Raw genomic sequence first — 24,509 nt, forward strand, 5'->3', positions numbered from 1 at the left:
CTTTTACACATGCAAGAAATAAGGACTTGAGATCAATCACAGCACCAAAACCAGCACATGAAAAGCCAATTAATAAATAATAACTTTACCCTGTGACCAGCCAGGGCTCTCTACCGAGTGCTCACACGTTACTGTCGAGATCTGCTTCCTTCTAGTAACTAGGTTCATCCTTTGGATATTAGCAACTGCCAACTGGTTTAGTGAAGTGATCATCCATTCCTCACCCACAATTCCTACCTGTACTCAACCTTTCATTTACACTACGTATCTACAAAAAGAATGACCGAGCCTAACACCTGGTGTGCTCTCATACTGGCCATTTTGCGATGAGCTTCCTATCCATGACCCTCAGACCGTGATCGCTGCGGACCGCAAAGTTGACGAAAGCGGTGGCTGTCATGTTTGGTGTATGCCTTAGATTCAATCTACAAAGCGTATCGCACCGTGCTAGCTGCTCCAGACTGGAATCTGTCAGAAATCAATAGTTGGAAAGGTCTAGGGTTTGAAGAGTTTCAATGGTAGGAGGTAGCGGAGTTGCGAGTTGAGCCACACCTGCGTCCGTAATGTGCGTGCAGGACGATAAATCAAGAGACTCCAACCACGGCAGGTGCTGAACCACATAGCGCAAGAAAACATCGGAAATGTTGCAACCAGCCAATCTCAGTGGCCTCAAACTGCTTAGCCTAGATTGTAACACTGGTACTTGGTAAAATCAAGTTCACAACTTTGCTGTACTAATCTATTTAGTAATTTACATTTTTGACTTGAAAACGATATATCCCCTGTAATCCATAGCTTTTTTGTCATTTCTAATTACTGTGGGTTTTTAAAAAATGTAATTCAAAATGGATTTTAAAATGATTAAATAAGTGTTATATTTATTGTCAATACTACGATCAAATGTTACTGCAGCCCAGTTCTGAAATATGATATAAAACATTCAATAGAACTACTGCATGCAGCTGCAGAGAAAATAAGAGTGAAATGCGTCTGGTGGCTTTAAGTTGCACCGACACAGATAGGTCTTATGACGACGATGGGTTAGGAAAGGCCTAGGAGTTGGAAGGAAGCGGCCGTGGCCTTAATTAGGGTACAGCCCCAGCATTTACAGAACATCCCTCAAGACCGTCCCAGATGGAGAGACCTCATGAAAACCTACCTTGCTTCGGACTTAAAGAGGCCACATCGCAAAAACGAATGAATGTGGCTGATAGTGATAGCGAATTTTGGTTGAGTATTTGTTTACTGTAAATTTCTAGTTGCAGAAGTTTTGAACGATGATCTGATAACCCCGAACATTTGTGTTTTAGAACAACGAAAATACAGATGTCTGTTGTAGCAGAGTTGAACGTTACCCAAGTAGGTATAAAAATCAAGTGTTTTAATTACAGTTTTGAAGAATATGCTGTAGTTATGAGGTTGACAAAGGTTTTCTTCAGCAAAATCTATGTTTAAATCACTGCAAAGTATAACTTCTATGCTTCTATTACAACTGAAAATGTTAAGAACTTGATGCAATTTTCCTAAGAAAATTTCAACAGAATCTCGTAAACAACACACAGTCAACAGAATTACTACTCCTTTAACATAAAGAATCTTAAATTCTACTGCAGCTAGTTCAAATTCGAATATTCAGAATTATGCATTTCAAGATTTTTCCTTTCTTGGCATTTAATTCCTGATTGTTCAAAAATACAAAACTTCTCTGTGCTCTTTATTAACTTGACTGGAACTACTACCTGCAAGTTCATACCGAGCACGCGGCCATGCGGTTCGGGTCTCGTAGCTTGAACAAGAATGTTGTTTACTGGAAACTATTTTTACAATACAGTTCCTTAATACATACTGACAACTTCCAATAAAAAAATTATTGGAAATTAAAGAAATTTAACTTTAAATATCAAGCATACCACCCACCAAAAGGGGTGTTGTCACTTTTAGATAAAATAAATGATTGATCATCAACTTTCACTTATAAATATGATCTATAACTCATCTTTTGATTTAGGAAGTACACACAGTTTATTGACAGGATGATTAATCACACCCTTGATTGTTTTTACTGTGGCAACTCGGACGAGGCCATCATCACCGGGATACATCGCATTAACGACTCCTCTTCTCCGACGCAACTGTGATAATGAATATTGAATTTTCATGACCGCATTGTAATCGAAACCGACTTTCAACCTATTAGGTCGTGTTACGTACGCAACTGTGATAATTAATATTGAATTTTCATGATCGCATTGTAATCGAAACCGACTTTTAACCTATTAGATCGTGTTACACGACCTAATAGGTTGAAAGTCGGTTTCGGCAACTGTGATTTGTTATTATCTTTGCTGAATACAAGGTCTCCACAGCAGAGATCTTCTTGCATAGTGGGGCCTACCATTAGTAAGTCATTTAGAGCAACACTGTTGTCAGTCCTTGCCGAAGGATCGTATACAACTTTTGTTTTTGTGGTGGAGCTGGTACTCTTGAGTGGTGGTGGTGATTATTGTTTTAAGAGGAAGTACAACTAGGCAACCATCCTCTGGTACTCTTGAAGACTGGGTGGTGAGGCATATGATATCTTGTTTTATCATTTCTAACTTGAGCCTGAACTTCTTTCATGTGTCCTAGTTCTTGTTATTCATGCATGAAGTTGATGTAGTCATTGTGCAAATTCTCACTCACTTGCAGTCTCTTCTCAAGAAGAAGAAAACACTGACCAGCTAGTTGTCTTGGATCTCCAGGGTTTTGATTCACTCTTAATTGGCAGTTGGACAACAGACCTGCCAGATGCATCGCTCAGGGTTGTTTACTTAAGAAGTTTTTTGCATCCCCTTTCTTCTTCCAAAAAAAATTATTTGACTGAGTTGTTCTAGTTTCCAAAACTTCTGCAAATGGCTCTCCAGTTGCAAATCAGATCTGACAAAAAGAGAATCAGATGACGTTTGTTCATTGTTGCTTTTGCCTTGCGGTTACTGATATTCTCTGCTGAGAATCCAACCCAAATGCGTTTGCTGCATAACAGGGTATTGAGGATGACATTTCCTCTCCAGCTTTAGAAGTTGCAAGAAGAACTGCTCACTAATCAACAATCCAGTAGATTGCGGGATATGGAAGTCGGGATCGGCAAGAGTAATATTTTGTGGGATGTTCCACTTTTCAAGGTTTATGTAAGACGCTGGGATCTTACCAGTAATCTTGAGAAGGACTACACATTCCATACTGAAGCGATAATCATTTGCTGTTGAGAAGATTTCAACGTTGACTGCCATGTCGGTTTGAGATGTAAGATCACCGAATGCTTACACAGACATGGGACTTTTTATTTTCTTTAACTTTAGTAGCTGCACCATATTTTCAGAAGTGAAATTCCTTTGGGATCCATTGTCCATTATGACACGAACTAAATTGAATCTTCCTTGAGCATCTTTCACTTTAACTAAAGCGGTACACAGAAGAATTTTATTTTTTGGTGTGCTTCTCAGAGAATGATACAATAAATGCTGGGGATTATTAATAGCAGACGTTTCTTCTGAGAACTTGCGAGGCTGTCCTCCTTGAAGTGATGAGCATCAGGTAAGAGAATGTGGTGATATCTGTAACAGATTCTGCATGTAAAATGAGATGTGCAATGTTTCCAGGTGTGCATGGAACTTAAGCAATTGGTGCAAATTTTGTTTTCCTTGACAACCTTGAATTTCTGATCAGAATTTAAATGTAAAATTTCTGGGCATTTGTACAATTTATATTCATCATGACAAATAAGACATTGCTTTGAAATCGCAATATATGATTGTTGAGTTGCCTTGGGCTCTTGCTTAGTTATGTGCTTGTCAGTTTGATTAATAGATGGCTAAAAACACAGAGTTGTAAAGTTTGACATTGTTTTACAAGGAAGCCGTGTAGTTCCTTGAACTGTAAAGACTCAAGGTGGGAATGCTTTGTTTCATATTCTAATCTAATTTTTCAATCAACTCGCATGAGCAACAATATTAGATGTAAGATACTAGGCTGAACATTAAGGACATTAAGAGCATCTACTGCATCTTGGAAAGTGATTATTAACTGATGTAGCTCAGCTTCACTTGAACAGAGTTTGGTTGCCAATACTAAAAGTTGTCTTACATATTCATATGCTATCAATTTTGGAAAGTGATATTTATTAGAACATTATAAGCAACTTTGATGTTGGAATCTGAAATTCTTATGTTCTTTATGGCTTCTTTAGGTTCACCCTGAAGTGAAATTTCTCATTATCTGTGAGTTTACCATTTTTTAACAACTAAGCTTTCATACATGTCCTTGAAATGTAACCATGATGTTAATGCTCTACTAAATGATGAGAGATTAATCTTTGGTAGCCGTATATGCTTTGAAGTGACTCCACTTGAAAGATAAGAATGCGAGTCATCATCTGTAATTACAGTATGTTCATTTGTTTAACAGCATTTCTTAATTTGGTTTTAAGAAGATCAGTTGTATCCTCACACTCTTTGCAATGTGGGAGATATTTATCACTATGGCCCGGATTTCCGTCCAAATGCATGTTCCTAAAAAAGCTGGTTACACTTCTAAAACTTTGCAAATATTCATTTTATGACTAACCAATTCCAAACAACCGTACTTTTTCCGTGCATGTTTGAATGTTTTGGCCTTTTTTTGGGAGAAAATTCATGCATAATGCATATTTTGAAGATTTTGGATTTAGTAGCGTATAATTTGACATTTATATTGTATTATATGACTTTTCTTCTGACTTTGATGCATATATTATGTTAATTTGCATGATAGTGCCTTTTTCTGAACATGGATTTGCAAAATTTAGGACCGTACATCCACGTTATTTGTTTATTACTGAGAGAGAAAGAAAATGTATTCTTGGTATATTACTTCACAACCAAAGTTAGATGCATAGAGGTGCCATAATCCAGTTAGCTAAGCACGTTCTTTTCTGTTGCTTGAATAAACATTGACATAAGCGGGAAGGCCCCCCCGTCGACCTCTCTAATCCTTAGAAATAAGGTGTCCCAGTAAAAACTAACCGTAAATTTGGGGTTAATAAATGTTATTCCTTTTTTCATCTATGTTAGACGAAGATATCAAAACTTCAATCATACTTCTGTAACGCCGCATTTCTGAGATAACAGCTTACAAACCTTGGTTTTGCACTGCATCCTGTTTTCTTTTCCTGGAATTATCTACCCCGAACTCCGAACTCTCACTGTTCACATGTCTGAGGCCAAAATAATTGAGAAAAGAAGGGAGTTAAAAAGCAGCAAGCTTACACGCTTCAGATTGCAATTTAGTGTTGGACTGTGCTGTGAAGTGTTGGTGTCATGGCACCTATTGAAATGAAATGGCGTATGGCTTTTAGTGCCCGGAGTGTCCGAGGACAAGTTCGGCTCGCCAGATGCAGGTCTTTTGATTTGACTCCTGTAGACGACCTGTGCGTCCTGATGAGGATGAAATGATGATGAAGACGACACATACACCCAGCCCCCATGCCAGCGAATTTAACCAATTTTGGTTAAAATTCCCGACCCTGCCTGGAATCGAACCCGGGACCCCTGTGGCCAAAAGACAGCACGCTAACTATTTAGCCATGGAGCCGGACATGCCACCTATTAAAAGTATACAAAGAGACCTCGTGTCTAAATGGATTGAGGTAAGGAAATTTTTAGTTAATTTTCGAAAAGAGATAACCAGATATCATCCTAAATGTCTTCATTTAAGTATGAACCTGTCACTTCTTGTGACGTAGAAAGATCATTTTCCCATGTTCAGCAATGTTTTGTCAGATAAACGAATGAATTTAAATGAAGAAAATATAAAGAAATGAGTTGTTGTACAATGTTTCAAACGGAAGTGAAAATATAACAATGTGGAACTAAATTTTAATAGTGCATATTTTCCACTTGATTGTGCATGTTTCATCATTTGATGTTGCATGAATGCATGCATATTTCGAGACTTGATAGTGCATGGAAATACGGGCTCTATTTATCACTATCATCATCATTAATTTCTAATTTAATCGAAACAGACTTTCAACGTATTAGGTCGTGTTACGTACATGTAGTACGTGTTGAAGAGATGTTAAGTACAGAACAAAAATGGCCAACCGGACACCAGTGGGAACCGAACCCACAACCTCCCGATTTCGCGTCGGTTGCTCTACCAATTGAGCTATGGTGGCCTAGGTCATCTTTGTTCTGTTTGAAAGGATCTAAGCTACAGGTCTGGCACTGCTGCTAGCACACTGTAGAGTGCGTTTAAGTCTCCCGTTGTGGGGCATGTCAATGAATATTGAATTTTCACGACCGCATTGTAATCGAAACAGACTTTCAACGTATTAGGTCGTGTTACGTACATGTAGTACGTGTTGCATCAATCAAGTCAACGTCAGCAGAATTCAGTTATGAGGCATATATGGCATCAAACTGAAAGACCTGCACCAGGCCTCTCCGAAGGCCACACGCCATTATTATTAGTTCTGAGGTTATGAATTGTTGTATACAAGTTAAAGTAGCCTTTAATATGCCTCTCCTTTTCACTAATTTGTGTCTATGAATTTCATCTATTTTGATATGCATGTAAACCACATATAAAAGGGCCTTGGTTCTATTCTTTAATCCCTGTAAGCTATAGACTGTTCCAACGGTCGAACAAGTCTTGAACTAACTGAAGAATGGTAAATGGACATGCTGTTTAAGAGAACGTCACATATGTATTTAGAACACTGAATTCTGGCACTGAGTACATCTACAATGTTTGTATTGAAACAGCAGTTCTACGTGAAGATGCAATTATGAATAATGTGTCACAAACTAATTTAATTATTCTTTAGTACCTTGAGTTGATGGATAATGCCTGGTTCTTGGAGTTACTGCGAATCCCATCCAGGGCCGGAGGACCAAAATGAACAAGAACGTTGTTTACTAGTAGCCATTTTTTATAATACAATTCCTTAACCAAGTCAAAACTGGTTAAAACATCCCTGTCTAGCGTGTTTCCTTGATTATTACATCATTATTAAAAAAGTCCCGGTCCTTGTCCTATTAAATACATGTTGAAGAAACGTGGATAGCACATTTACATCACTCTTTAGTATGTTTGTAATTCCCACCATAAGAAATTTAAATTAGCGTTCCCGGCCACTTATGACTGGCCTGGATGAGGATTTGGTAGAGAACTTAATTTTACGGCCCTAGCAAGTCAACCTATAGCTGTAGGGAGCGTCAGTCTCGAGCCAGTCTTTGATGTGGGCGTGTGTGTGTTTGGATCGTGCACCAGTAGCTCGTGTGACGTGTTCATGCCTAATTTTATGTTCGTACGTAAATTTTGCCTCCTGTACTTCTGCATAGTGGTTTACAGGACATTCAGTTATGGAGAAGAAGAAGAAAGCTAGACAGTTTACAAATGATGAAAAATTGAAGTTTATTGAGAAAGCGGATGACAATTCACACATGAAATGTGTGCAAATCGCCCATATGTTGGACATTTCTACAATAACTTTAAACATAATTGTAAGTAATGTGTATATTTTGTGTCTCTAAGAACATTTTTCCTTAATGTTTTAGTAAGTTGGTGTTCTTAAAATGTATTATTTCTTTATTTATTTCATTAATTATAATTGTAAACACTTGTTTCTTTGTTTTCATCGCAATTATTTTTACCTTCAAACCTAATCTTAAATTTAACAGCGTACTTGTTTTTAATTTTTAGCACATTCCCTCTTTATGACTTTTTTTTTCAGTCCCCACAGAAATGTCCCAACCAGTTTTGGCCGTACATACTGACAACTTCATAAAGAAAAATTAGTGGAAATCGAAGAAATTTACCTTTAAATATCAAACATAGCTATCAGCTTGCATTTGAGAGACGATAGGTTCAAACCCCACTGTCGGCAGCCATGAAGATGGTTTTCCATGGTTTTCCAAAAAGCAAAAAGGAAATGGTAATTGCAAGTTCATGTCATTCATATCTTGCACCAAATTTAAAATTACTTGTATTTCCAAAATGTTCTTGTGAAGGATATGGAACTACTTATTTCTACCCTCTAAGTCATTATTTAATTCTGAACCTACATTCTGCACTGAGATATTACTCAGTCAAGAATAAAGTTCATGTTTCCCAGACTAAGGAGTTCTAAGACAGTCATCTTCTGATCTTTATTGATAATTATGCTACTATCGCTTACCAAGACCATTCAAGTGCACGTCATGCTTGGTATGAGAAATTTGGTTTAATTTACTGATGTCTAAAAGTGTAACATTTCTGACATGACTACATATCTGCCTGAATGACTCCCAAAGTTCCAAGGCTTGCTACAAGTGAATGTGCTCTATAAATTTCTGTGAAGCAAAGGGCTGGCCCAAATAACACATACTAATGAGAAATTTTGAGATCTCATGTAGAATGGACAATCTGAGCAGCCTGTCCAAAATAAGGGCCACAACTCAGAATGTGCCTTAGTCCCTCACTTCTATTCCATTACATTTTCTCAGAACAGCTTACTAAGCCATTCAGTCATTTACTAATGGTTAATGGTTCACAAACTACGATGTGCCTACTTCAACCCACACCATGGACCTCAACTGTAAGTTAATTCAAAGAAATACTCAGAACTACCAAAACATCCTTGTGAATAATTATATTAATACCAAAAATTACGGTCTTAATACATTAATAAGACAACAGCAAGTAACTCAAATCAAGGTAATAATTAACTGGAATGCAATGATATTTCAGATAGTTATTAGATGCAGCTTCTTAATGCTCACCTACAGTTTCAGATAAGGTTCTTTCCTGTTTTTCCCAGGCTAATTGTTGGGCACTGTTTGCTGCCTGCAGACTCTCAATCTGACGCAGTAAAGGTCGTGTTGAAACAGAGACCGATTGGGCTAGCTCCTCATTGCGAGCTTCTGCTTGTTCCAACCGACGTAATAAATCATTGCTTTCTTGTCGCATGGCTGTTTCACGCCTAGAAAACAGCAAGAAGGCATGAAATTATTTTACTGATGTGAATAAATAATTATAAATAAGATGATATAATAAAAATTCATAAGAAATTTAACATAAATAATGAATGCATTATAGTATAATTGTGTGGCAATCTTATAGTTTTCATTATGGGAATTGACACAACAAAAAGTTCATATTTCAGCTATATATTGACTCCCAGGGTTTATGAATTATTTCGTAGAATAATCATCTGAATGGACTAACAAAACTTTTTAGTTACTCCACGGAACACATTTATTAACATTTGTTCTTTATTTGGCAATCTGAATTTTATTTTAAATATTAATGGTGCAGATAATCTTAAGTTAGGGTTAGATTGAAGGTAATCAGAAAAAACAAACAAACAAACAAACAAACAAACAAATAAACAAACAAACACCACCGACTGAGGGAGCCTTGATTTATCAGGATAGCTGATTTCCCATCAGATGCCCAGGAGATACTGGAGTGTTACGTGAGGTAGATAAATGAACACAGAAACTGGTAGCATTAAACTTCTAAATTTATTGTGTAGCTACTAACACAACTAAATACAGGCACACAAGGACTACAGCTTACATGACAAAACATATCAATTACACTAGTTAGCGCTCTCTCAGGAAGACTGAATGTGTCTTCCTCGGCTAACACTTACAGTCTCATTCGATCCCACAGTTACTCTCGCTGCTGCTATCACAGTCCTCAGTTCAAAGCCCGCACACAACACTCATAGTTACCTGTCTTACTCATAGTTCAGAATGATATACACTGAACATATATTTTTCAAATTGTTGAGAGAACTTCCACCTTTTCAATACTATAAATCATGTATTTACTTGTTAAAATACAATTAAAATACAGTAAGAGATGTTTCATCCCTTCCTCCGGGACATGCTCAGCCAGAGTCCCATAAAAGAGCACCATTCCAAAGGCACAAAAATATACACTAAGTTAAAATGATGTGACACAATGTGATGCTCTGTCTACTTACGTAGGTGGATCAAAAGGTTAGTTGCATTAACGCGCCGCAGCAGCGTGCTGTGTGTTCGTAAATGTGGGCACAGCGGAGAAAGGGACAGACACTGCTCACACATCTGTTAGGCAGGTCGCTGTGGTGTCTCGTCTAGTATTGTGAGAATAGCGGCCAAATGCAATGGCGCGTCAACTGGACGTTCACTCCAAATATGAGGTGCGTGCGACAATCCGATTCCTATGGGCCAAAAGGAAGAACTGCATGGACATTCATCGTGAAATTAGTGCTGTGTGTGGGGAGCGGGCTATTTCCCGGCAAGTTATCGTAAAGTGGTGTCAGTAATTTGAAGCCGGACGCACGGATATCACGGACAACCATCGCGAAGGCAGGCCCGCAATGTCCAGGATCCTTGCAAAGGTCCACAGTGTGAATGCGATCATTAGACAGAACCGGCGCACTGAACTGAGAGAAATCGCGACGCAGCTGAACATGTCATATGGCAGAGTGTACGCTATTGTTCACGAGGACTTTGAATATCGTAAGCTGTGTTAAAGATGGGTCCCACGTCTTCTCACTGATTAGCACAAGGGACAACGTTTCCAATCCTCCCTGGCATTTTTGCAACGCTACGCCGCAGACGGCAACGGGTTTCTGCGGCGAATCGTCACAGGCGACGAAACGTGGGTCCACCGCTTCACCCCTGAAAGGAAGCGAACATCAATGGAATGGGTGCACCCCTCATTACCACAATGAAAGAAGGCCAAGGTTCAACCTTCAGCCGGTAAGGTTATGGCGACAGTGTTCTTTGACATGGAGGGTTTGCTGCACGTGGAATTCATGCCGAAAGGAACGACGATCAACGCGGCGTTGTATTGTGAAATTTTGCACCGGTTGCGTGAAGTGATTAAAAAGAAGCGCCGGTGTGATTTTGTTGCACAATAACGCAACACCTCACAAGGCCCGCCAAACGAGAGAACTGCTGCAGCGTTTCAAGTGGGAGGTCTGGCAACATCCACCCTACAGTCCCGACCTAGCGCCATGTGACTTTCATCTGTTCGGTAAGCTCAAAACGGAGCTCGGTGGTCGACATTTCCAGACCGATGAGGAGGTGAAGGCCGCTGTCTCCGAGTGGTTGCAGAACGCTGGAGAAAATTTCTATGCATCCGGCATCAACAAATTGGTTGTGCGTTCGCAGAAATGTTTGGAGTCTCTTGGAAACTATGTGGAAAAGTGACATTACAGTGTATGTCATTATAGTCGTGTTGCAGTTGTATAGGTGGTGTAATAAATGGCCATAACTGGGAAGTGCAACTTATTTTCTGATCTGCCCTCGTACAACTATATCAAATAATAGTAGAATATCTTTTATTAGAAGTCTTTGAATACAAGGTCTTGATGATTGATAAACATTCAAATGAGCCCATGTAGGGCAATTGCATTATTACAATTTACAAATGTAGCACAATAGTTGACATAAAACTGTCTCCTTAAAAACATTGCAAACTACAAACAGTGAAAATGAAGTTCTTAAGAATTATTATTCAGAAAACAAGGAGGGACATAATAAGAAATTATGAGATACACCATCTTGTCCAAGTGAAAAAAAAAAACCTTAGTGAGATCTGTGTTGAAGCCTGGCTGAAATAGTTTGGTCATCAAAAGAATGGACGCACAAAAAACAGCTAGAGTAAGGTTTGAGAAGGAACTCGAAGGCAAAAGACCAAGAGGTCAGTCAAGGAAGGGAAGGATCGATCAGAATAAAAAATGATCTAGCTGGACAAGGTCTGGATCTGCGGCAGGATATGGAAGAAGACATTTACATGGACAGAATCAAATAAAATAAAATAAAATAAAATCAAATCAAATCAAATCAAATCAAATCAAATCAAATCAAATCAAATCAAATCAAATCAAATCAAATCAAATCAAATCAAATCTCTTTATTTGCAAATGAGGTGTCTACCTCGGTGGCAAATGGTACACTAAAATACATTATCGTCAAGCACTAAATTTTAAATTAACAACAGACGAAGAAAATTTTCCTAGAATACAATATTATACAACTTACACTAATAATTTTTTCTATTAAACACACACATCATCCTTAATAAATTAATATTGTTTAAAAAATTCTACTTATAACATCTCCTGTACTTACAAACATAGTCAACTCATATACAGTATGTGAAATTACTTCTAATAATACTTTACAACTGGTATAAGATTAAAATTAACATTGTATTTATTTACATATTTATATTTTACCAATTTTGGAACCTAAATAGCATAACGACCTGCTGCGTCTTAACCAGAGCCCCTTTTGCCACCACTTTTCAGAGTTCCTGAAAGGCTTTTACAGCTACCGTAGCGGTCCCAGGGCCCTCGAAGTCCCCACTGTACTTCACTCCTACAGGCAGTCCCCCACTTGGGCTGTCCAAACTCCATAGACCAGGGGATGGAATTAATTTAATCACACACATTTTTTATTTTCAATATCCTGCACTGGTCGAATGCCCTCTAACATTTCATTTATTTTCTCTGTTGCTGTTCATTCTCTTCTTGAATATCTGTACAGATTTTGGAAAAGGATCAAACACTACCCCTGGTAAACTGTTCCACTCCTTCACACCCTTCCCAATGAATGAAAATTTACCCCAATCGCTTCGGCTAAAATTCCTTCTAATTTTGTACTTGTGGTCAGTCCTGTCAATATAATTATTTTCCAACCGAAGCCTCTCATGGATTTCTCTCCATGCTTCTTCTCCTGTATAGGCTCTATATAATCCTATAAGTCTAGTTTTCTCCCTTCTCTTACTTAAAGTTTCCCACCCAAGTTCCTTTAACATTTCTGATACACTACTTTTTCTCCTGAAATCCCCTGTTACAAATCTTGCTGCTTTCCTCTGCACACCATCTAGTTCTTTTATTAGGTATTCTTGGTGAGGATCCCAAACACTGTTTGCATATTCCAATAATGGATGAACCATACTTAAGTAACTTTCTTCTTTTAATTCTTTGTTGCATCCTTTAAGTAGCCTCATTATGACATGTAACGATCTGTATGCTTTCCCAACAATGTCATCAACATGACCCTTCCAGTGCAAATTACTTCCAAATCTCACACCTAAGTATTTGCAATTGCCATCTTTTGGGATAACTACCTCATCCAAAGTATATTCAAATTCAGTTTTAAAGGTCCTGTTTGTAAATGTTGTAACAGTTGATTTGCGTCCATTAACGTTCATATTATTTTTTCAACCCATTGTTGGATACTCTCAAGGTCCCTTTGTAATTCTGAACAATCCTCAACGTTATTTATTTTCCTATAAACAATTATGTCATCTGCATACAATCTTATTTTCGATGTTATATTGTTCCCTAAATCATTTGCGTATATTAAGAAAAGTAACGGACCGATTATACTACCCTGTGCAATTCAATTCCAAACTTTCTGTTCCTGTGATACATTATTTCCTACTTTGACTTTCTGAACCCTTGAATTTAGAAATGTTCTTATCCAACATATAACCCTTACGTCCAATCCTATTCCCTCCAATTTCTTTAATAATATTCCATGTTCCACTCTATCAAAGGCTTTGGAAAGATCTATGGCTATGCAATCTAACTGCCCTCCTGAATCCAACTGATCTGATATGTCCTGCTGAAATCCCACCAGTTGTGCCTCACAAGAAAATTTCTTTCTAAATCCATACTGGCTCCTCATGAACCAATTTTTATCATCACATATCCCTCTGATGTACTTTGCTATTAAACTCTCCAGTATTTTACAAACTATACTGGTCAGGCTGATTGGTCTGTAGTTCTCTGGTTTCCTTTTATCACCCTTTCCTTTATAAATTGGTATTATTATAGATTCCCTCCATTCCTTTGGCATTACACTATCATATATGACAAAGTCAAAAAGAAATTTTAAATAAGGCACTATGTACCACCCCATTGTCTTTAATACCGCCCCAGTAATTTGATCACTTCCTGCTGCTTTTCCTTGCCGAAGCAGTTGGATTTCTCCGAAAATATCTTCATTGTGAATGAGAAGCTTCTTGTTTCCCTGTGTATCTCTCCCCCTCTCTCTACCTTCTGTTACGGTTTCCAACTCCTGACAATCTTCTACTGAATCTCTGAATTCCCTACTAAATAGATTTGCTTTCTCAGTATCTGTTAAATAGTGTTCAACCCCTTCTCCCACCATTGTAGGAATTTGGATTCCCTTTTTTTTATTCCTAATATATGAATACAGCTTTTTCCATTTCCATTTGTGGTCATTACCCTCTTGAAGTATGCCATTCATATAATTCTCTTTTGCTTCCTTTTTCACTCTATTCAGTTCCCTCATTAGCTGTTTTCTAGTTTCTCTATTCTCCCTACCCTCTTTGATTTTCCTGTTTACTATTCTACATTTTCTTTTTAATTTTCTTATTTCCCTTGTATAATAAACAGGGTCTGAGGTCATTTTACCCTTCTTAACAGGTACAAATCTCTTCTCTCCTTCCCAAATGATTCCTTTAAATTTAGCCCAAAGTGTGTCCACATTATTCCCTTCACTTATCCAACAACTGAATTGTGATTTAAGGTAAGTCCCAAATTCATCAACTTTAGTTTTTCTGTATAATTTCTTGTCTTGTGTGACCCTCTCATTAAGCATTTTTGGTACGAGTCCTACATCCATTATTACAGCCTTATGGTCACCTATTCCTTCAATTACCTCAGTTTTATCAACAATTTCCCATGGTTTAACCAAGAATACATCTAGCAAGGTATTGAGATGAGTCGGTTCTTGTACTACTTGTGTAAATCCTCCCTCCCAAATTAACTTATTTGCCAGTTTTTGTTCATGGGCTTCGCTTGCAGCTCCATTCCACTCAACTTCAGGCAAGTTTAGATCTCCCCCAATTATTACCATACCATTTTTGTTTTTGAGTATAATCTATTATTTTCTCAAATATTTTCATGTCTCTTTCCTCTCTTCCAGGCCTATATGTTCCTATAACTCCCACCTCCTTCATATTATCACAAACTAATTTTATCCCTAATATTTCATCCCTTTCATCAGTAAACCATTCATGTGAACAATAAGTTTCCTTCACCAGAATAAACACACACCCCTCCCATTTTATCTCCTCAGTCTCTACGATAGAGTGTATATCGTTCTGGAAATACTTCTCTATTACTCACCCCTTCTCTCAACCATGATTCCACTCCTATCACCACATCAGTATCATAAGATTCCATCAATGTACCGAATTTTAATTGTTTATTTACTATACTCTGACAGTTTACCAAGAGCAATCTCAGACCCCCTTCCTCCCTAAAACTTGACTTGCAACTGGGTAACGTTTGACTCATGAGTTGAGAACTTCCCTGGAACCCAGATCCTTGTACATAGATCTTGATTTAAGGATCTGGGTTTTCTGGCAAGTTTCCCTGTATGTGCCAGTTTAGTGGTATGGGTTTTCTTAAGTACATATTAGTTTGCAAATCTCTGTTGATAATTGTAGCAATTTGTCTTCAGAGAGTTGCTTTTCCATTACCATTCAGATGTAACCCATGCCTAGTGAACATTTGCCTGCCAAGACCTAAAGTATCTACTACATAGACATTTCTAAAACCCTTACATAAACTCTTGATTTTTATATTTACATCATGTACAGCTTTGTTCACACACGAGTCCTCTAAAAGGTCATACCTGGGTGGCACATTAACTACAATTAATTTTGAGTCAGATAGTTTGGAAATCTTACCTCTGAGGGTCGTAATTAGTTCCTCACCTTCATTTGCAGCAATGTCATTTGTACCACTCACAATCACCACATAACTGTCCTTCTCAAACACAGGATCACAACTTGAAAGGACGTCTTCAGTTTTGGCACCTGGTTTTATTAGTCCTAAGACCTCAGTTTCTTGATTCTGCAGCTCATCCTTGATGCCTTCTGCCATACTCCGCCCTTGACTGTCTGCGTAGAGATGAACTTTTGGCGATCTTGACTTTCGGTTGGTTTTCTTCTTCTGTAGGTTACCTCCACTGGATTTAAAATTATTTGGAAAACTTGGTGCGTCTTCTTCTGGAACTTGTTGCAATCTATTTTGGCACTGCAAAGAGTTTTTTCCCGGTTTTAAGTTGTACGTAGTTTCTCCCATATATTTAACATTAGGCCTAAAATGGCTACGCGTCACTTCCGTCCATGGCGATCTTTCTTCTCCAATGTCTTCTTTATCTTCCACTTTCTTTATTCTGTCCTTTAAGCTTTCGTTTTCATGTTTCAGAGCGCATAAGTCTTCTTGTAGCACTCCTAAAACCTTAAGCATAGTTTCGTAAGTCTCTCTTTCTTGTTGTTCTGCCTCACTATCAGTTTGTTTACACTCGGGACACAGCCACACACTTTCTTCAATATCAGTCCTATTTACAATATTTGCACAACGAAAATGGTACCATTCATCACACTTACGACACAGAATCCCACTTTTAACTACTCTTCTGCATTTGCCACATTTTTTCACTGCATCTTACACCATTATCCACTACGGATATCACAGACTCGCACAGAGTAGTCGCCATCTTGTAACATCCATGAAGAGCAGTCTTTCACCGCACCCGGGAACCTGAAGCTGGTTCAAGATGATGATGATAATGTTGACAATATGGTAGAATGTTCTAAAATGAACAGTAAATTACATCTTTGTGTAGCTAATTTTCATAAAATGATCTCATAATAAAAATCTAATTTTGATGTTAGAGTATAATCCTTACGAGCTATAGTAATATGGTTGAACATTTTCAAAAGATACAGCGGAATGCTCCCAGGAAATGATATGTTGTATGATTGCTATAAGTGGAACCAGGAGGAACTCCTCTCAAAACAATTCTTTGAAGAAGATTCTTGGAGAACTGAAATGGTGAAAAAACTTCAAGTGCACTGCTTATTGATGCATATAGAAAAAGGAGTCTAAAAAGAAAAGAAAACAGGGAAGGATCATGAAAATTGCTGAAAGAAATATAAAATAATGTTAAAAATGATGTACGGACTCCCTTGGTGACTGGTGTGCTGCCAACGCCAGCCGCATCGCCTCATCTTCCCCGGTTCTATTTATAGCAATTATACAGCATATCATTTCCTGCTGTATCCTTTGAAAATCTTCAATCATATAACTATAAATTGTAACTGACTATCCTCCAGCAATAAAATTAGGTTTGTTATTATGAGAATATTATGAAAATCAGCCACAAAAAAAGTGATTTACTGCTCATTTTAGAACATTCTACCATATTGCCAACAACATTTTTAAGGACACAGATTTTTGTCAACTACTGAGCTACAATTGTAAATTGTATTTATACTATTGCCCTACATGGGCTCATTTGATTGTTTATCATTCATCAAGAACTTGTCTCCAAAGACTTCTAATGACAGATATTCCATTATTATTGTGATATAGTTTTAATTAGACAGAGCATCGCGTTGTGTCACATCATTTTAACTTAGTGTATATTTTTGTGCTTTTGGAATTATGCTTATTTATGGGACAGTGGTTGACGATGTCCCACAATATTTTAATTGTATCTTAACAAGCAAATGCATTATTTATAGTATTTAAAAGGTGGAATTTCTCTCAAATATTTGAAAAATACACTTAAGCACTGTCAATACGGACCTTTAATCATGAAATTTATTTCATGCAATGACATACACTATCCGCTCGCTCCTTACAGCTGACTTCGTTCACTGTCCCATGCCCATACCCAGTCGATCTCTCCCACGCTGCACCAGATAATGACGTTCACTACACAGCAGCTGACCCAAGAGACTACTCCATGATGTTAGACAGGCAGAACGAACACTTGACAGACTGTCTCCTCAGCCTTAGGCTGTAAATGTCCACAGAGACACTCATTCACACACAGGCTCGCTCACCGACAGAGCATAACTGGACTCTCCACATCAAGTAAAATGAACTCACACACTGGACGAAACTGGACTCTCTACTCCAACTGAACTGAACCTGGCAAGTCTCATGTGTCTTATATAGCTACATGGCCCTTTGAGAGACTGGACACTAGAAGCCTGTGGAAGCCTCTGGAGACAGAGGGCTCTTGGTTCAAGAGTTCTCATTATTTCTGCACCGCTCGAAGACCTCCAGTGAAGTAGCAGCCAATGACAGTAATGACAGTAGGGTCTGATCAATGCATGCAGGCTCTCTCTCAACTGATTCGCTGTGTGGTCCACGCAGTGATGTCACTCCCTATCCAGCCTTTCTTTACGGTTTTCAGTATTTTGAGGTCATTATCTATGTTTGTAAACATGTGATTGGAGTCGGTCATGTGTTCGCTCATGGCCGAGTATCTGTTGTATTTCTTGGCTCTGGTGTGTTCCTGATATCTTATAATGAAGTTTCTACCTGTTTGTCCTATGTAACTTTTTAAACAACTAGCACAATTCAGTTTATAAACACCTGAATTTTGAAAGGCCATTTATTAAACATATATGAGGAAATCTACATTTATCTGGACCAGAGAAACAATCCAACAAATAATATCAATGAGCTTTCTGAGAAGTATAACATTTTATATGAAGAACTATTAAAAGCGAAAGTTAAGAAGAAACGCCAGACTCTAACATGTCACACGCTCGGTGACACTCAGGTTATTCAACTTAGGACACACTCTCCTACTTCCCCTCCACACCCCCCGCTCAGCGTAGCAACTACCAGTACTAGTTTTAAAGCAGGTGCATGCTTACCTCGGTAGAAGTGAGTCCTTCTCCGCACATCGGGGCCAATAATAAGTAATACGATTTTATTACATTACATTACATTGTTTTTATTTCATCTTCCATTTCACGTTACTTACACTTATATTATTTTTTCATTTTATTTCAGATAAAGTTATATATCCATTACCACACAGAACTTTACCATCACGGCCCCGATCTGACTTTAAATTCTGAAACACTTAAATTTTAGTATACCATCTAAGGAATGCTTATTAAGTTTTAACAAATCTTTCACCAAGGAATACAAATCAAGTGTGCTTTTTACAACAAATGAAATTTTAAGATTTTATAAGCAAAACTGGTATTTTCCAAGACCATCAACAAGAGAAATATGGACAATTTGACTGTTTTATCTGTCTTATGATTTACAATTTTAACAAAATTTGAAGATCTTATTTTAAACTGTCAAACATTTAATGTGTCTTTCCAATTTTAATATTTATTACTGATATATTAATGTTAATTTGTTATTAGCTGATGATGTCCCTTAGGGGACGAAACATGTCCTAGATATTAATAAATTATATATTGTATTGAATAGGCGGACTGCTCAATTATAATACTTAAGTTTATCTTGAATATTCATTGATTGATTATAGTCAATATGGGATTAGTATTACTTGAAATGAAGCTGTTAAAGCTGATCATTTTTAGTCACCAGAGCCAAAGAAGGTGCACCAAACACAAGCATCCACTTTTATGCAGATGATATGGCTCGCACCTCAGAAAAGTTAGAAGATCTACAAAAAGCGATGGACCTTGTTGCAGAGTGGACAGAAGAGAATAACTTGGTGATAAATGAAAGAAAGACAGAATTTGTAGCTTTTAGAAAAGGATGTAGGCTACAGAGAAGAGAAGCTATAACATGCAAAGGACAAGTACTGACTTCAAGGAACCACTTTAAGTACCTGGGCATGACAAACCAAGTAACCACATCAGCTTTTACAATCCAGATAAGGGAAAGACTAAATGCTGCTATAAAGAGCATAAACAACATCAGACAATTATCGAGAATATCTGTAGCCTCGGCAATGAAATTATCTGAAGTGGAAGCGATTCCTGTGCTTACTTGTGAACTGGAATTAATATGGGAACACCTACCGAAGAAGCAATTAATGGAGGTTGAAAAATTAAAAGCGAGATATTTGAAAAAGGTACTAGGTCTCTCAAAATATACGCGGTCGTCCTACACTGATGTACTGGTGAGGGAAACATTTCAAGTAGACGACCTGAGGCTACAATTGCTCTTGCCAGCTACAGCTGCATACACAGTGCTCCTACAAGAGTTGCAAACGAAAAGGAATAACATAGATGGAGAATTTTACACCACCACGGCTATGCAAACCGATGGAAGCAGAATACCGGCTGAGGCACTTAGTGACACGTTTGGCAACGCATGGCTTTCAACCCTGTACCCATTGCATTGTCGGACGTGTTGCAAAATGGCGTCCAGAAAAGGTATAGACTACTCAGACCAAGATAGTATAGAAGAAAGTCTTGACATATGAATACATTAGGAGGCCATGATTAACTTGGATCGTCTTTTTTTTTTTTTTTTTTGCTAGGGGCTTTACGTCGCACCGACACAGATAGGTCTTATGGCAACGATGGGATAGGAAAGGCCTAGAAGTTGGAAGGAAGCGGCCGTGGCCTTGATTAAGGTACAGCCCCAGCATTTGCCTGGTGTGAAAATGGGAAACCACGGAAAACCATCTTCAGGGCTGCCAATAGTGGGATTCGAACCTACTATCTCCCGGATGCAAGCTCACAGCCGCGCGCCTCTACGCGCACGGCCAACTCGCCTGGTCGTCTACCTTTAAAAGGCGGTGCAGAACAGAGCAATGTCAGGGGAATTGTTTCAAGAAAACAACTAAAATAATATATTATTTAAAAAATATAATTGAAAAACTGAACTTGAGACGAGAGGAAGCAAATTGCTGTTGCTGCATCAAAGAAGAGAAATAGTCAAGATTACGGCAGAATTTTTGAAGAATAACTGTTCTGAATTAAGAGAAGACGGCAAGATACTTGCTGAAGCACTGTAAAAGAATATAGGGACAGCATAATATACGAGAATTTATTTAAATATGTACGCTGATAGACCCGATGCGCAAGATTAGCGATACGTCGGAACTCATTAATTAGAAGTTGTGAAAGAAGAGAAAGATAGAAAAGAATCATTTCTTCAGAAAAAGAATCGAGGAAGGAATTGAATTTTCAGAAAACAAATAATTTTAAAATAGAATAATTTTCTGAGACGAGACTGAAGATCTTATGCAGATATAGAGAATTGGTTAACTAGAACGCAAGAGAAAATTAATAGAATATTTAAAAAAAAAAAAATATTTTAAGAAATTCTTAAAATGAACATTTACTTGTCAACATTATTTGATCATATTGGCAGCTATACCATGAAGACGATGTCTTGCTAAACTCAAGATGGACCAACCTGGAGGGAGATATGATCCAACCAGCAGACCCTACCTAAAATGAGATGAGGAATCCAGCCGAACCTCGGACCATGGCCAAAGGACCAGCGATGTGACGAGGAGGAGGAGAGCAACTGACAGCTGATATGATGAAAGACGAGCTAAGTGTTTACCATAAGTATTATAATTCTTAATTTAGCTAGGCATATGCATTAGTATAAAGTATTCTAAGTGTGAGATATTTAAGAGTGCAAGTGATACAGTGAAGTGAAATGTGTTGCATGTGATCTGCTAATACTATATTAAGTATATAATTAGACTGATATCTCGTGGAGTATGGCTATGCATAAAATAAGTGAATTACCAGGGTAATTGAAAATACGAGAAGGAAGAAGAACTATCGAACAGCTGAATATAAGGATTAGCGTATTTTAAATATTATCTACGGATCTCATAAAACCATTCAATCAATGATTACGTCACAGGTGGATTGCATGAGAGGAAGTGAAAGATATAGCCAAGTTATTCCTTGTAAAGTAATGTTGTTAAATGCACGAACAAAGTATTTAAGGTTAAGCATCGTAATATTGGAAGAGAATTGATCTATTTAAGGGAGTATTTTACGTAAAGAAGAATGGTACGTGTTAGTAATTGCATTTATTATGGAAGAGGTTATGAATGATGAAATATGGTACTGAGAAAGACGAAATGGAATTGAATGAAGGTTTAATAGTGAAGAAAGAAGTTATATGAAATAATTTGTGTATGATAATGTGGGTTTTGGTGATTATAAGACGTATATATATTGATGGTAGATGCTGAGATATTCATATGTTGGATCAATTAGATGATGCAAGCACAAGGAAAGAGAGACACCGTGGGAATGACACAAAGTAAGGTATGAATGGAGGATATATATGTATAGTTCAGATTAGAGAGTTATGTTATGTCAAATACAGCTGTTTATTATTAAAATATTTATGTCTTACGACGTATTCTCGTAACATATGTGAAGTGGAAGATGTGTTAAGCCAGTATAGATAGATTTTAGAAGTGACGCAGATAAAAAGTACCGAGATACCATAATGTAAATACTTATGGAATTACTTGCACATATGATATATTAAATATAAGCCTAATGAGTGGATGCATATTGAGCCGTATAGCAGCAAATTAAGAATTATTTAGATAGAATAGGAAGGTAGATTATTTTATATTTTGAATGTTGATTTATAATTCATGTAGTCATTTTAAATGAGAAGCTAGTAAATTAGGAGCCGAGATTTAGAAGGCAATAGGGATGGAAGCCTTAGCCCGTCAGTAGTCATAAAACATTTCTTCGCCAGAGGACAGCTTTGATAATGAATTCAGATAGCAAAAACTTAAATTTTGTCAATTGTAACAAAGTGATTATGTTATAGTGATGGATTTGAATTGTTAAATTTTGTTACAAGCTAATTAATTACTTACATAATAATTGAATGATTGATTTAATTCTCAAACATGATTATATGTGAGGAAGTTCAAGTCAGAAGCAGTGGATTCAATCTATTATTTTATTTTATTATCAAGCCAGCGCTGACTTAAATGTAAAATATTATGAGTTATTATTGATTTTAATCGTCGATTATGAAAGTTCTTGTTAATACGAGTTTTCAATTCTTTAATTTATGGTTAATTTAATACATGTTTTCTCTTATTATTTTCTTATTAAGTGAGTGATAATTTGTAGCAGTTGAGTGTAGATAGACTTAGTTTCTAAGATGTTTCTCATATGATTTGCGTCGGAGGTAAGCGGTCAATCATATATTCTTGAATGTGATAGGATGGAGACGTTCATCGATAATTGTTGTGTGCGGTCCCTACCTTTTTCTCTGAATTCACATAAATTCTAGCCAAGAAGGAAAATTAAATATTTGTCTTATGAGAAGAAATACCCTGAGATTACATCTGGCTGTCGGGAAATTTTAGCTGTGTCATATCTGGACGCGGGAAGGGTGCACCACCGAATTTGCAGTGTGAAGTCATTCTACGAGGCAACGGACGAGTGTATTTGTGGTTTGTGCAGAAAAAAGTGTGAAAAATATCACATCATGAAATGTACCAACAGCAGAGCATCACTGACACAATTCTGTTCAGAATAAGTTGTAATATACTCCTATGCCAATTGGGTGCCCTTTATTATTATTATTATTATTATTATTATTATTATTATTATTATTATTATTATTATTATTTACATATTTTACGCCCACATTGGAGCACTTAAATCAATACATTTGAGTTAATTTCTTCTTTTTCTTCTCCCAGAACTTTCTCATCCTCTCCGACCTGGAAGCCCTTTGTGTGTCCGATTTAGTATATTGTTTCTGTTCAACTGTTTTTAGTTTGGGACTTATGCTTTTGTTTTTCAAAATCCTCTTCTCTTTTCTGTCTTTGATTTGTTGCTGAGTTATACCCAATTCTTCCAAATCATCCTGAACTTCTTTGAACCAATTATTATTGATTTTATTTTTCAAAAAGTAATCAAATAGTTGTTTCAATATCCTGGTGTCTGGTAATCTTGATATGTGACAGAAAAAGGAAATTCTTCTTTTACGCATTGTAGATATTATTGATTCACACTCACAATAGACAATGTTATTAGGCAACAATCTTCACTGTCCATCAACTTGGTGTTTTTTATTAATAATTGTTCAAAGAATTCTTCTGTCAGTTTTCTGTAATTTGTCTGTTGTAAATTTTACATTTGATATGAATAAAGTTTCACTAGCATACGTTGCCTCTGGTTTAACAATAGAATTATAGTGTTTCAGCTTAGCGTTTATCGAAAGAGATTTTTTTTTAATAGGTAAGCCAGGTAAGTCTTTGTGCTTGTTTAAATTTAGTTGTTCTGTGTTCTATTGCTTCCTTTTCATTTGTGTTCCATGTTATTATTTCCCCAAGATATTTGAATTTCTGAACAATTTTAATCCCCTTATTACTGTTCAGTTGAATAACTGGTAAATCAACTTTAAAAGTTGGCATCATTTCTGTTTTTTCAAATGAAATTTGTAATCCCATTTTTTTTGCTATAATTTCTAGTTGTTCAATTTGAATTTTAGCCTCTTCTATTGTATTTGCAAGTAATGCTAAATCGTCCCCAAACAAGGCAGTTGAGTTTAATACTTCTACCGATCTTGATAGTTGGTTGGCATTTCTTGTTCCATTCATGCATAACCTTCTCCAATGCACAATTAAATAACAATGGTGAGAATCCGTCTCCTTGTCGAAGTCCTGTACTTATAGTGAATGATTCTCATAATTCACCTCAAAATTTAA

General features: G+C 37.1%; 1 protein-coding gene across 2 annotated transcripts in view; it reads right to left on the minus strand.

Moving 5' to 3' along the window:
• Positions 1-24,509, minus strand: part of LOC136858596 (TATA element modulatory factor) — a 335,705-nt gene that overhangs the window by 118,580 nt on the left and 192,616 nt on the right. For both annotated transcript variants that reach the window (XM_067138270.2, XM_068225630.1), the window contains exon 13: positions 8,781-8,980. In XM_067138270.2, coding sequence (XP_066994371.2) covers positions 8,781-8,980 — 200 coding nt within the window. The remainder of the gene's footprint in view (positions 1-8,780; positions 8,981-24,509) is intronic.

The sequence above is a fragment of the Anabrus simplex genome, chromosome 1, assembly GCF_040414725.1.
Source record: "Anabrus simplex isolate iqAnaSimp1 chromosome 1, ASM4041472v1, whole genome shotgun sequence".
Lineage (NCBI taxonomy): Eukaryota > Metazoa > Arthropoda > Insecta > Orthoptera > Tettigoniidae > Anabrus > Anabrus simplex.